Source organism: Manacus candei, unplaced genomic scaffold (genome assembly GCF_025592945.1).
Source record: "Manacus candei isolate 608988 ecotype Guabito, Panama unplaced genomic scaffold, ASM2559294v1 h1tg000018l, whole genome shotgun sequence".
Classification (NCBI taxonomy): Eukaryota; Metazoa; Chordata; class Aves; order Passeriformes; family Pipridae; genus Manacus; species Manacus candei.
In genome coordinates, this window is record NW_026138066.1 from 7,246,677 (window position 1) to 7,261,234 (window position 14,558).

At 53.1% G+C, this 14,558-nt stretch overlaps 1 protein-coding gene across 2 annotated transcripts; it reads left to right on the forward strand.

Annotated features, from left to right (window-relative positions):
* Nucleotides 1–1,635: 1,635 nt before the first annotated feature.
* BAIAP2L2 (BAR/IMD domain containing adaptor protein 2 like 2) lies at nt 1,636–14,311 on the forward strand. Of its 2 annotated transcripts, none has more exons than XM_051784102.1 (14): nt 1,636–2,001; nt 2,956–3,031; nt 3,327–3,413; nt 4,495–4,556; nt 4,869–4,940; nt 5,536–5,652; nt 6,045–6,191; nt 6,652–6,804; nt 7,152–7,290; nt 8,103–8,313; nt 9,237–9,308; nt 9,644–9,824; nt 11,662–11,702; nt 12,502–14,310. In XM_051784102.1, exons 1-14 carry the CDS (start codon nt 1,963–1,965, stop codon nt 12,575–12,577), a joined length of 1,473 nt encoding a protein of 490 aa, XP_051640062.1. In that variant the 5' UTR covers nt 1,636–1,962; the 3' UTR covers nt 12,578–14,310. The 2 variants fall into 2 exon arrangements, with proteins under 2 accessions (XP_051640062.1, XP_051640063.1); XM_051784103.1 differs by having other exon boundaries at nt 1,960–2,001; nt 8,088–8,313; nt 12,502–14,311.
* The last annotated feature ends 247 nt before the right edge of the window (nt 14,312–14,558 follow it).

Below are 14,558 nucleotides of genomic sequence, written 5' to 3' on the forward strand. Positions count from 1 at the left end.
TTTGGGATACAAAAGGCTGGAGATGGGGCTTTAATTTTGGTATCCCCAAGTGGTTCCCTGACAAGGTAACTGCTGCAAACCTGCTGGACCTGCTGCCCAGTGGCTCCTACAGGACACCAAAGTGCTGAGTAGGTCTAAAAACTGATTATCTGCCTTCTGATCTTCAATTTCACAAATGAGATTGTGGAATTAGGAGGATTTTAGGCAGAGTAAAAGTCTTCTTTTCCTGTATAACAGAGGGCCTTAAGTTCTGTTTTTCTACAAGAAGGTAAGATGGAGAGACCCTAAACTCCTTTCTGCTTTTTGCCCCTGGCTTGCACTCTGCCCCCCCTCTTTATAAGTCTGCAGGGACTTCCTGGAGCAGGTTCCTTGTATGCAGATGGGGAGATCAGGAGGGTTGCCACGTTAACCCCAGATGGCAATCAAGTACCACCCAACCACTCACACCTCACCACACCCCTGCTGGGGAGGAGACTCAGAAAGAAAAGGTAAACCTTGTGGGTTGAGAGAAGAACAATTTGATAATTGAACCAAAGTATAATAATAATAAAAATGATAAGGAGAGGGAAAGAGAGTAAAGGACCCAAGAGAAACAAGTGGTGCACAACCCAGTTGCTCACCACCTGCTGACCAATGCCCAGCCCATCCCCAAGAAGTGATCGACCCCTCCAGGTAAATCCCCCAGTTTATATACTGGACATGATGTTCTATGGCATGGAAAATCCCTTTGGCTCCTTCAGATTAGCTGTCCTGCCTGTGCTCCTCCCAAGTGTCCTGTGCAGCTCCTCACTGTCAGAACATGGGAAACTGGAAAGTCCTTGGCTTAGAGTAAGCCACTACTTAGCAACAACTACAACACTGGTGTGTTATCAACATTATTCTCATACCAAGTCCAACACACAGCACTGTACTGGCTACTGGGGAGAAAATTAACCCAGTCCCAGCCAGAGTCAGGGCAGCTCAGGGTGAGTGCCCTGCGAGCTGCTCAGCTGTTGTGTCCTTGGTCTGGAAACCAGAGGAGCATCCCTACTCCCCTGCTGGCAGTAGATGTTGGGGAGTGCAGGGGCTGTGGGCTGTGTGACCCAGTCTGCATCCATCAGCTCAGCTGCCTGAGCCAGGCTGTGACATGGAGACCTTCAGGCCCGTCCTGAGCAAACAGTTGTGAGCCTTTTGCCTGCTGCTCTGGACTGGGATGGATGCTGCCAGGGGAGGCTCTGACTGGGCTTTGCTTTGTCCTTCTCTACCAGGTGTGTGTTAGGAGCACTTGCAATGGCAGTGCCAGTCCCAGCTCACCAGACATGAAACCTGGGAAAGGGTTCAGACAGAAGCCTGTTCCTGCTGTTAGGGAATCTCTGAGACTGGGTGTGGGAGGGAGCCTGGTTAGAGGGAATAGTGGGCAGGGAAGAGTTTAGATTTGTTTTGAGCTTTCCTTGCATTCTCCCTGCCTGCTGCTATTTGCTGCCTGCCATTGCAAGGTGATGGGGATCTCCTGACTCCCAAGGTGTCTGCATGAGAGAGACCTGAGGATGCTCCACTAGCACAGCAGGGCTGGACAAGCCACCTCCGAGCAGTGGCAGTGACGGAGGCAGCGAACCATAAGGCGGATACTCAGGCAGGCGGCTGGCCCTGCAGGTGTCAGGACAGGGAGAGCTGGGTACCAAGCTGGCAATCAATAATGCAAGGAGGCGGTCACATGTCCTTACTGGCTGTCACAGGATTCCTCTCTCCCCAGAGTCTGGTTACTTCCAGAGATCAAGTTCCAGTCTCTTGGCTGGTGAATTATTAAACTCCATCAGTGCTCCCTTTGTACCACATCTGTGTCTTCCTGCTGTCCTTTCTTGCCAGTGACGGGCTCTTTCCATCTAGCTGGCTGTGCAGAAGCAGAGCCCTCCAGGCCATTATAGCACCTGGTACTCTCCTTTGCTCCTTGCTTCTCCGTGGGAAAGGGAATAGGCTCCAGAGATGGATCTGTCCTACAGATCCACCATCTCCATCTATAAGGTGAGTGCTGGCATCAAAGACTGCTCCTGTTGGCGCAGGGGAGACGTATGGGTAGGAGAAGAGCTGTTTTCTGCCAAAGGCTCCCTTGGGTGGACAGCTGAGGGCTGAATCCCTTTGCAGGCAGAACTCCAGCAGCTCCTGTGGGCTCTGAGATGTGTTTGTGAGCAGATGGCTGGCAGGAGGAGATGATGGTGTGGGTCCTAGAGGCAGATTTGGGAAGGAATTGCGCAACCGGGGTGGTTGGGGCATGGAGCATGAAGGGTGAACCACCTTGGTTGCTCGTAGGAAGAAGTTTGATCAGCTGTTTTCCCCCTCACTGGAAAGAACTGTCTGATCTTTATAAATGTTTCCTTGCACACTTTAGTGCTGAATCAAGGTGATGGGGGCTGGCAGAAGGTGGAATTGCTTATTCGAATCTCTGGTCTTCTCTGTAGTCAATGAACACCTTTGATAAATACAACAAATAAAAGCGGAAAAGCTGGTGTGAAGCAGTCTATCCCTTCTCTTACTAAGCTCCTGAGTCTGGCAGTGCACCACATCCTGGCCAGGAAAGAGTTGTGTTTGTGCCTGGGTAATAAACAGTGACTCTCACCCTGGCCAGCTCTGGGATGAGGGGAAAGGCTGTTCAGATCCCCTTGCACTTACTCCCCTGCCTGCAATGGGTGTAGGACCTTGGGAGAAAGCCATATTCAGTCAGGTAACCCCTTGGCTCTGCAGTGGGCTACCTTGCCCTCTGGCACTGCTCCTCTCCTGGAAGACTAAGGGCAGCCAAAATTCCTAGCCACCTCCACTGCAGGGAGCTGACTTTGTGCTCGGCTGTACATCCCCACAGCCAGCCTGTGCTGTGGCTGGGGGAGCTCTCATCCAGCCAAACTGCAGCAAGGGGGCATCAGCTTGCTGAAGTCTCTGGGGTGTGGGGAAGAACAGCATTAACGTGCTTCTGCCTGACCACAGAGTATCCTGGAGCAGTTCAACCCTGCGCTGGAGAACCTGGTGTACCTGGGGAACAACTACCTGCGTGCCTTCCACGGTGAGTGGGGTCCTGCCCAGCCAGGGCTCCAGACCATACTGCTGCATCCATCCTGGGCATCTTCTGTGCCGTCACCCAGGACAAGGTTGCTGATCCGCCACCTCTGACATGTCCTGAGCTGCCCTTAAGTACTCTTCTACTCCAGGACCTGCTGCTGATGGGGAGAGATGGGGTGCCTTTGCCTATAGGCGACGTACCAGGGGGTGGCTGTTCTGTGTGCTGCTTGCTGGAGCTGGTGATGGTGGGAAGGCAGGCCAGACCCTTATCTCCCTCCTCTCTCCTCTTCTCCTCACAGCATTATCCAAAGCAGCTGAAGTGTACTTTAAGGCAATTGAGAAGATTGGGGAGCAAGCTCTGCAGAGCTCCACCTCACACATGCTGGGTAAGGCTCTCCTGCACACCATACTCTGTCCTGTGATGAGCCACAGTTAGGTTTTTTTGGCCTTCTCCCTTAGCTGGTCTCTTTCCAGGAATAGAGGGAAGAAAGATAGCTCCTCTAAATGGTCTCACCACACCAGGCCCTGTCCAGGTGCTGAGAGTCAAATTTATTGTGTGTCCTTGAATATCTCTCACAGTCTCTGTATCTCTCTGAGATCAATGACTGAGCCCATCTCTTGGGATGGACCTCCAATGATGGGCCTCTTATGGAAACCAGTCCTTGTTGAGTCTTCCTTCCCTGAGAGTTGAAATTTTCGTTAGGGAGGAACCATTTTCTTCCTCCTTGCAGGTGTGGGGGAAAAAGCTGGAGAGCATGCACTGACAACAGTTGATGAGGTCTTGTCCTCCTGAGCCTGCAACCAGGTGGAATGGCAGCTTGGGGCTGAGGGGCTTACACTCAGCAGTGCAAATAACTCTGCAGCCTAGTGGCGACTGCTGAAAATGTGCTCAGGGAACTGTCTGCTGCTGAACATTTTAGTGAAAAGCTTCCAGCAGATGTGTCCCTTCTGCAGACTCCTGTTGTCATATGCACCTCCCAGCTAGCTCCTCTGCTCCCTGTCCTCAGTCTCTTCCTTTCCTGTTTTCATAATACTGACACCAGTGAAACAGGACCATGCACAGCATCAGCAGCAGGTCTGTGGCTGCTTTCCTATAGGGCAGCCACAACTGTGCACAGCAGCTGGGGTGCCACTGGCATTAGAAATGGCACCTGTAGGGCCTATGGCAGAGCAGAAACCCAATGCCCAGAGCCCATGGCAGAGGCGAGGCTGCCTGCTGGCACTTGGTGCCAAAAGAGAACACTGGTCCCACCACTTCATGGGCTGGAGCAACCCCGTGTTGTCAGTGCCTGGGGAGGAAGGCTACCACCCTCTCTCAGGGTGCAGAGAGCAGTGCTTTGCAATATCTCTTGGACTTTCATACCTGTGTTTCGTCAGCCTGAGTTGCATCATGCTGGTCTGCCTCCTTGGGCACACAGGGAAATGGCCGCAGGATTTTTAAACCTTCTCCTGTCTTTTTCCTTGAAGGTGAAATTCTTATGCAGATGTCTGATATGCAGAGGTTACTGAGCTCTGATTTGGAGGTTGTGGTGAGTGGTTTTCCTGAGGGCTGGTGGAGGTGGGAAATAAAGGCACTTCCTTAAGCACAGCTTATCAGCATTTATTGCATTCACCTGCCCTCATATGAGCCCGCAGGCAGGTGCCTGCCTCCCTGCTATCCCACGTGACAGAGGAGTGTTACAGAGCTGCCACTGCAGCTGGGGTGGCAGAGCCTGGCAGGTGCATCCAGGTGGCAAGGGAGTCTCTGGCACAGCAAGTTTTATGAGCCACCCCTCACCACAGTGCATGCAACACCCCGCTTGCTGAAGGGACAAGAGTGATGGCTCCTTCACCCCTTTCAGGCTCAGACCTTTCACGTGGACCTGCTGCAGCACATGGAGAAGAACAGCAAAATGGATGTGCAGTTCATCAGTGTGAGTGATGAAGTCCCTTCTCCTCCTCAACCCTCCTTGTTTTCTTCTCCCATCTACCCAAGGGTTTTTGCTTGAGCACTTGAAGTGTTTCCTTGACTTTTCTCAGGAGGAGTTGGGGTGGCTTTTCTTCTCCCACCATGGAACAAACTCCTCTTGTTTGGCTGATGATGGAGAGCTGAAGAGGGCAGGTGGCTGTTCTTTCCATAGTGAGAATTGCCAAATGCTTCAGTGGGGCTGAGAGACTTGGCATCCCAATAGCAGAGTTCCCAGCTTTCCCAAATCGCAGCCTCTGCATAGCTGTGGCTCCTCTGCCATTATGGCCCAGCTGGCCATGTTGGTAGGTAGTGTCATGGAGGGAGATAGAGGCCTGGGGCAGCTGGGTGCCAGTTCTTGCTCCTGAGGTCTTGAGGTTCATCAACACTCTGAGGCCATTCAAAATGAAAAGAAAGGTAAAGAAAGACTTTGTAAGAGGTCCAGGTGAAGCCTGACTTCAGGGGGACTCAGATGTACAACCACACATCAGAGCAGAACCCTTGCTGCTTCACAGTGTGTCTGGGTCTCTGGTTCCTCACTGAGCCTGGTTTCTCCCTGGTAGGAGAGCCAGAAGCACTATGAGCTGGAGTACCAGCGCAGAGCCACCAACCTGGATAAGTGCATGGCAGAGCTGTGGAGAATGGAGAGGGCTCGTGATAAAAACACACGGGAGATGAAGGTAAGCAGTGATTCCAGGAAGGGGAGCTGGAAAAAAGAACTGGATGATTTCTGTGGAACCAGGGCTGATTTTTCAGTTACCTTAGCCACAGAGTTGCCCCCAGTATTCAAAAGGCAGCAGGTTTATCTGTAAAGTAGGAAACTCCTATTCCACAGGGTGCTACTGACCTGTGGTACTCACTCCTGCCAAGCCTTTTCCTCACTTAGGAAGCCTCAGTGTGCAAGGACTCAATCCCTGGCACTCTGCTCTATCACCTCTGGTGCTCCAGCACTGCAAGTGAACTGGGAAGCTCATTGACATGATGACTCCTTTCAACCCTTCCCATGCAATGTGTGAACCCACTCTGCTGGATTTTCACTGATCCCTTCCTCCCTTTTTTCCCTGTGGTGCAGGAGAACGTGATGCGACTGCGCTCAGAGATGCAGGTGTTCGTCGCTGAGAGCCAGAGAGAGGCTGAGCTAGAGGAGAAACGCCGCTACCGCTTCCTGGCTGAAAAGCACCAGATGCTCTACAACACTCTCCTCCAGTTTTACAGCAGGGTATGGCCCTGACATGTGGGGGAGCAGAGCTTGGGAGCAGGCAGCAGGGCTGGAGAGGGAGCATGTGGGCAGAGGGAGCCAGGGCTGAGCTGCCCCTTGGGTGAAGGCAGCATCTGTGCACAGACTGGGCAGGAAACTCTATTTCCTTTCTTGCTGTCAGATTCAGGCTGCCTGTATTAGGCTGGGAGAGCATGGCTGGGGCTGAGGATGGTGCTGACACAGGGTTAGTTGGGTGTGTGAGTGATGGAGGAGAGAAGGGTGATGTGTTTGTAGCAGTGTCATTTGTACCCCAGGATCTCTGCCATCCTGAAAATTCACTCCTGTAGGATACTGTTTGGCTATTCCCACAAATCTAATTGTGGGAGGACCTGTTCCCTAATTTAACACATGTGTCAGCCCTAGGGTCCCTTTGTAGCTGTTCTGCCCTGTCCATCACTCCCTCTTTTCTCTTTCTGCCCAGGCTCGGGGCATGATCCAGAACAAGGCACCACGGTGGAAGGAGCAGCTGGAGGCCAGCCGCAACCCCTCAAACAGCCACTCACAGGGGCTGCTCACAGCCTCCCACGGCCAGGGGTATCCATCAGGACGGCTCACACCCACTCACCTTGAGATGGTGAGGCGCCCACAGCTTCACCTTGTTTGATGCACTATTGGAACAGGTTGCCCAGAGAAGTGGTGGATGCCCCATCAAGGTCAGGCTGGAGAGGGCTCTGAGAAACCCGATCTAGTCAAAGATGGCCCTGCTTATTGAAGGGGGTTGGACTAGATGGCCATGGTACTTGCTGCCTTGTCCAGCTTCCGTGGCCTTTCCTGGCCAAGATGAAGAGAAGCATGCGTATGGGCTGCAATGGGGGAATGTGCTATGTTTGGCTTTCTGAGTGGAACTTCAGATCTCTCAGAGCATCATCTGCCTCACACAGCCCCTGTAGATGTGTATTCAGCCTCCTTTCCTTCCAACAGCCCCAGAGACCCCTCGGGGACTTCGCCTCTTCTATGACTGGCAGTAGATCCAGCATCTTCTCTCCAGACCCTCCAGAAATGAGACTGTCTCCTCAGCCGGAGTCCCCCAGGCAGCCACTGAGGAGGACACCATCAGCCAGTATGACCCATATCTGGGAGCAGTGTTGTGGGGAGACACAGGGGTTGGACCTCTCTGGGAAGAGGGTTGGGTTTGGGAAGGGACTACCACTCTATCAGACCACCAGTCCTCAGCCACATTCCTGGGCATGGTAAGAGCAGAATGCTGGGAGATGGAGAGGGCAAGGCTGAAGTAGAAGGTGAGCTCAGCCTCCAGGGCAGAGTCCATCCAGGGCAAGGCCAGGATTCCTGGCTGGCTGTATGAAGTGGGGGACCCACAGATGTGCAATTTTCAAGGCTCCTTGGACCATAAGAGCTGGCTCTTGCTGGAGTTCCATTTTAGTAAAGCACCTTCCCTCATGCTACAGATTTAATATTAGCTTGCCCTATGAAACCCAGCCACTTGCCTCATGACACACCTGCTTTTCCTTCTGGAGAGATTTCAGCTTTAAGTGTTTAAAAAAGTAAAAAGGGGCAGGGGGAGATAAAAATTACCCAAATAGTCAGTAGCTCTAGCAGGGTCAGGAAGAGGACTGTCAGGCAGGGCATCAGCTGTGGTGTGCAGTGTCTATGTTCTAGACATTTGGCAGAAGAGGACACAGTGCAAAGCAAATGGTTTTGACTTCAGTTGATTTTCTCCTGCAGGATGCTTACCATTCTTTGCCCATGCTATGCCCTGTTCTCTCCCTGAGAGAAAGTCCATCTACTCCTCCTCTAGAGCAATTACTTGCCTGGGGAAGCACTGGTCCCTTTGAGGCAGTGTGGGTCTTACAGGAGGATGCCAAACTCCAGCCAGACTCTTTGGATGCCTCCCTGCAGGTTTGCTCCCTACAGGCCGTACTTCCCGCTCGGGTTCCTTCAGCAAGGCCAACAGTGGCAGCGAGGGCAGGAAGAGGAGTGGCATGGCAAAAGTGCAGGCTATCGTGCCCCACGCCACGGGTGCCAACCGGACTCTGCTACGGTTTGACCCTGGGGATGTCATCACGGTGCTGATGCCGGATGCACAGAATGGCTGGCTGTATGGCAAACTGGAGGGCTCGTCCACGTATGTGACTCTGATGCTGTAAATTGGCCTGATGCAGGCTTGTTGGGTCTGGAGCTGGGGGGGTTAAGCCCAAAATTATCATCCATCCTCCCCTCCTGGTGTGGCCTGGGCACTATGTCTCTCACCCACCATCTCAGTGGGACATCACTATGTCCTCAGGAATGGGGGCTCTCCAAGCCAGGGAGATGGGGTGGGGCAGGGCTAGCATAGATGAGCTGTCTGAGGAAGCTCCAGGGGCTTTGAGGAAGAGTCAGGGATGCAGTGACCCTCCTCCTGGCTTGCATGACTGAGTGACTCTTGTCATGGGATCCAGCTCAGGGCCATGAACTGCTGGAGTTACCTGAGAGGCCTTAGCTCACACTGCAACTGCTGCCACAGCCTCCAGCACAGGCAGGACATGGAAACTGCTGCACCCACCGCTTACTGAATTACTCCCTGTGGCACTGCCGGCCAACATGTGTGTGGAAAGCCTGCCCCATTTCACGAGGGATCCCTGCACCAGGCTCTGCAGGAATGCTCAACCTCAGATATGAGATGAACAAGAGCAGTGCCTCTCTTTGTGAGGGGGGTTTCTGGAGTGGAGTTGATGCAAAATCCCAGGAAGAGGTTTCCACAGCTTCCTTGTGATTGCAGTTAGTTGGAGTGTCTCTTCCTGTATTGTGACAACACTGCTCCCAGGAGCACAGATTTTGCACAGCCCCTGAGATAAGCAAGTCCTGCTCCAAGCTCAAGGTCTGTCTCAGAATAACACCGTGCCCCACCTATGGGTGAAAGAAGTTCAGGACTCCTGTCACACATGGTAGTGTCAGCAGTGGCTTGGTTGATATGTGGGATGGGTGTAGATCAGGAGTGCTGGGCAGCTGGATCTGAAGAACCATAGACCATGGTTACCTGGGCCTCATATGTCTGTTTCTGTGCCCTAGGTGTGGCTGGTTCCCTGAAGCTTATGTCAAGCCTCTGGAGGATGCGCGGGAGATGGAAGAGCCAGACACCAGGTAATAGGAGGGCAATTGGCCAGGCAGGAGGTGGAGTGGCTCCTGACACATTAGTATATGCCAGTGGGGTAATTGTTTAGGGTGTGCCCCATGGAGAGCTGGAGGGCTCCCATGCTGGAACACCTGCCAAGAGCCTCATTACGCCCTGAGATCTCACAGGCTTCCCCAGGTGGCTCTCCCAACACGTGCAATGTCTTCTCAAAGGTGCTTGTGAGTGGGCCAGTCCAAGCCATGTGTATTTCCTCCGGAGGCATCCTGTGTTGTGGCTAGCACTGGTGGTACTCCCTGTTCCTTGCTCTTTGACTCCTACCCCACTGTCTTCTCCTCTTGCTCAGGTCTTTCCCACTGAGAAGCAGTCACAGTATGGATGACATCCTGGACCGTCCCAACACTCCCTCCTCTAGCAATTACTGGCCTGCTGCTGCCCAGCCCAGTGTGCCGAACCCACCTCCCCTGTCGGTGGGTGCCAGCAGTCACCAGAGTGGGGCAGTCACCCCAGTCAGTTCTGGCTCCAAGGTGAGTGCAGGAGGAGTGACTGGTGGGTGTGTATGGAGTGGGCCACACTGACTTTCATCCTCCAAGGCACACCTTTTCTACTCTGCCTGGTAGAGAGAGAAAATCACCTTCCAGATGTTGGTGAAGGACCTGCTCCCTTCCTGAGTTAAGGGGTCTTGTTAGCAGCAGCCTTTCTCACCCAGTCTGTTCGCATGTCACCATGTCCTGATGACCCCTGCCAGCTAGCCTTGTGTGTGCAGATCCTCAGTGCCTGGCTTTGCTCCCACAACGGACTGCATTTCCACCCCTGCCTTTCTCATTTCTCTCTCTTTTTGCTCACCAGGGACCCTTCAGTTCAGTCCTTTTCTCCATGACTTCCCAGCCTGATTTCTGGTGGCTCCAGGGCAGCACCTCTTTCTGCTAAGAGTAGGACCATGGAGTGATCAGGCTGGGCTGGGAGTGGGTGACCAGCTAACAGAGATGCCACCCTTCATCTCCCTTCAGAGAATGGAGAGGAGTTTCATAGGGCTCCTCTTCTAAGTTCAGGCAAACATTGAGTTAATGTCACAGCTGGGAAAGGGAAAGACTGGGAGTAAAGGATGAGGGCACAGCCATTTTTGAGAGCCTCAGAACAAGTTATATGCAACCCATGGTTTATGGATGGCACACTAAGAAGGAAATCGTCCACTTAACACTACTTCCAGTTGTGAGGAATTGACTGGGGAGAAAAAAGTTAAAGACAACTAAATGTGAGGACCTGAGAGGGGGAAGAAGGGTGCTGCCCATGGTCTCATGGAGGACTGGAAAACTTCATCTCTGATCCCTGGTTCCAGGCCAGTGCAAGGTTGCAAACAATTGGGTTGCTCAATGATCTGAAACCCACAACATTTAATTACTCTTTTTTTCTCCTTTGTGTCCTGCTCTGTGGTTTCAGGTAGCCTCAGGCTTCACAACACTGGGGAACAGACTCGGCAGCCTCTCTGTCCCTCTGGGTCACTGGTTTTCATCCAGTCCCAGAGCTTGGGTGTGGGGATAGACCTGGGATTGAGCAATGAAGTGTGTGGAGCATTTGAAGTGGCATGGCAGAGTGCTTGAGCCGCATTAGAAGTTTGGAAAGAGTCAGCCTTGCTTTAAACATATTCCTGAGACATCCCCCAGTTGAGCCACCAGCAAATGGGTGTTCATTTGACTTTGCAACTGGATCACAGATAGACACATGTGGCTTCCTTGTCTGCCACCAGCTACAGAAAGTGGTGTACTTTAGCAGGCCAGTTGCCACTGATCCCTCACTATCTACTGACCAAGAATAAGGGCCACAGGGCACAGATCCATCTGTCTTTATTGGGTTTGTCCACATTTAAACAATATGTGGTGTAGGGTAGGGAGGTACAGCTCTTGAGTTCCCCATGGATGCAGGAAGCATGTGAGGGCACTGACGATAGACTCTTTGCCAGGGTGTGTGGGCAGCATGAGGGGGGCATCTCTGGCTGTGCTGGCAGGGTGAAATGTAGCTCAGACTGTCACTGTTTGCTGTGCTCTTCAGACAAGGCACTTCGGGGATCTGAACTGTCTCCTTTCTTCCCTAAGACAAAGGGAGGTGTCCTAGGGGAATAAGGAACCTCTGGTGTAGGGACAACCCCCCACCACAAAATTCAGGTTCTTTTTTTAGCAGGGAATTTGTGGGCTTTTGCAAAGCTTGAATGAATAAGGAGTCAGAACCCTGTTAATAGGACTTGGGCTCCTAACTCACTGGAAGTGTTTTGTCAAATCTTCCTCTGTGTGCTGTGTCTCCTGCCCCACTTTTCTGTCTCCATTCCCTGCACCAGGTTGCTCACTGCTGCTTTTCTTTTCACTGCAGAAATCAGGAGTATTTGACCAGCCCCCTGAACTCTTCCCACGGTGAGTGAGATGTGAAGCTCTGCTATGGAATCTTAAGACAAGGGGAGCATTATTACAATGCTATTATTATTTAATCTTTTGGGTTATCAAATGTGGGAGGAACAAGGAGGTGTCTGGAGGAAAGCAATGCATAGCCTGCCTTCCAGGACAGGAGGCAGAGGTGGTCCATTCTGGCCTCTGCTGACTGGAAAGGCTCTATCCTAACTCTGACAAAATGAGGTAGGCTTGAGCACCCTGAGCATGTGTTCAGACCTGTGTACTCTCTCCCATCCATTTTGCAAGAGCCACAATAGCAGCTCACAGCCTGAGTGTGGAGCTACATGACTGGGGAGCTCTGCCAGCTTGGGAAAGGGCTGAGGCAGAAGGCTTTTAGTTTTGATGAGTCAGGTCTGTGGAGATCAGACTTGTCATAAATCCCTGCTTTCCTTCCCCCTGCAGTTGGGTTGGTGTCTCCATGTTTCTGGCATGGTACTGTGGCCTTTTTCTGCTCCCTGGCTCCTTTTCTGGAGGGTCAGGGGGCTACAAGTAGAGAGTGCTATTGGGAGGGACAGCCATGTGCTAATGTCTCTTCTTCATCCTATGGAAGGGGGAGGGTGAGAAGCCCAAGGAGAACCACATGGGAACTTGCAGCAGGGTGTCTTAAGGAGGGCGAAAACATACTCAGCAAACAGCTTTACCGCACTCTCCTTGGCATGGAGGTGACTGCCCGGCAGGACTAATAACCTTTGCTTGGTCAGAAGGATCCCTGCATAGCATTTGCACATTTTTTCATGGTTACCTGTTTCCTTTCCCTTTCCAGAGGTACCAACCCCTTTGCCACAGTCAAGCTGCGTCCCACAGTCACCAATGACCGCTCAGCACCCATCATTCGATGAGGCAGGGTTGCAGATATTGAAGAATTTCAGCAGAGAAGGAGGAAGAGGACAAGGGCTACACAAGGACTGCCCAGCTGGGCAGCAACCTAGTGCTACCACTCATGGAGTGACCTCTCTTTTCCTCTCCCTTACCTCTGGGACACTGGGACCTGTCTCACCTGGGTTTCTGGTGTGCTTTAGCCAGCAGAAGATCCCTGCTGCTCTTTTTGGACTGATCCTCATCCCCCCTCCCCATGTGGTGTTACTGTACTTGAGTGGGAAAAGTCTGGTTTTACAAGTGTTGGTGGCCTGGGAGAGGGGATGCTGTTGGTCTGGGAGGCGGGGGATGGATGGGAAAGAACATCTGCAGCACAGGGCACTGCTATTTTAATATTGAAGGTGAAGCTTTGCTAGCCCTGCTGTGGGCAGAGAAGGACTCTCAACAAACAGTTCCTTTGCTACCGGAAGAACGAACCCCAAAAGGAGGAGGCTACAAGGTTTCCGGTGACGTGGTCTGGCTGTCGGGGTTTGTATTTAGCTCCTTTGGCAACCATGTCCTTTTGTAGCAGCACCTGCCCCTTCTCACCCCCAGGGCAGCCCCTTGCCTTGCTAAGCAGCCCTGGGGCAAGGCAGGAGAGGGTGACAATGTCCAGCACTGCTGCTGTGCTCCCTCCCTCACTGTCCTGTGGAAAATATGTAGTTTTTTTTAAATAAAATTGAGAACATGGCTTGTGTAGCCATTCCAGCACCTGACAGAATGCAGGAGGAGGAGGACGGGTGGTGCCCACCAGCACTGGGGTCATGACAGCTGCCCATGGTCATGGCATTGGACACTGCAGTGCTGTAGCTCCAGATGGGGCAGCTGCCAGTCCAGGGGTCCAGAGTGGATGTGGAGGGTACCAGCAGGGCTGCACTATGCACTGCACCAACAGCTGCCCCTTGGGCCCCCCTGGCTGTTGTGCCACTGGATGGCAGCAAGGCCCCACTTCCCGGCTGCCACATGTGGGCAGGGATGTCCTCCCTGGGAGGCCATCTGCTCCTCGCCCACCCCAGCGCTGCTCAGTGCAGGGGGAAATGCTCCCCTGGGACCTGTGGGGGCCTCACCAGCCTGGGAATACCCTACGTGTGCTGGGGGAGCCCTCACGGGAGAGGCAGCGTGAGCGAGGGAGAGAGCGGGAGCAATGGCCGAGGCTTAGCTGATTAGCCTTATTAATAGACATTAAACCCCAGCCGTGAGTGCTGCCAAGTTCCTGCAGCCCCCCCACTGAGAGGCTGAGGAGGTTTACAGCCCAAGCCTTTCCCTCCCCAAAACACCAGCTGGAGTGAGCCCCAGCCCCCTCCCTGGAAGTAAATGGGTTCCCCCACAGCTGCCAGATGTTCTTTGTAAGGCAGCCACTGAGGGGGGTGTTTTGGAGGGGATTGTTGAGATGCCAGGAGTGAGCTGGATCAGGTAGTTTGAGCCATGGTTGGTGGTGATTCCTCAGCCGGTGCACCTTGTCTTCCTTTTCTGCTGGGCACATGCCCTGCCAAACCTCTCCAGCTCTTCTTCATCCTTCTGGCTGGCAGTTGAGGAAGTGGTGGGATGCTTCAAAAGCAGCACCTTCCCCCACTTTGCCCCTTATGGAAGCATGAGCCCATGCTCTCATCCTCCACTGCCCCCTCCCCAGTACTCTCACTCCTCGCTTGGTCCATCAGCAACACCCCCCACCCTCACTCTGCTTCTGCCTGACTTGATCACTCTGAATCTGGCCCTGCCAGCCTGCCCCACTCTGTTGGGGGAAAGGCAAGGAGCCCCTGGGCAGCAGGATTACCAAGGGATTCGGGCTGCGGCAGGCAGCCACCTCGTCCCCATTGGCTGGAAAAGCCTCTTAAAAGTGCAGAAGTGCTTTCTGCCCGCTCAGCACCTGCTGGTCTCTGCCGACCTGAAACCATAAGCAGCTGCTGACCCACATCCACATTGGGAGTGCTGTAGGCACTACTTGCACGCACAGTAGGCAAGGGG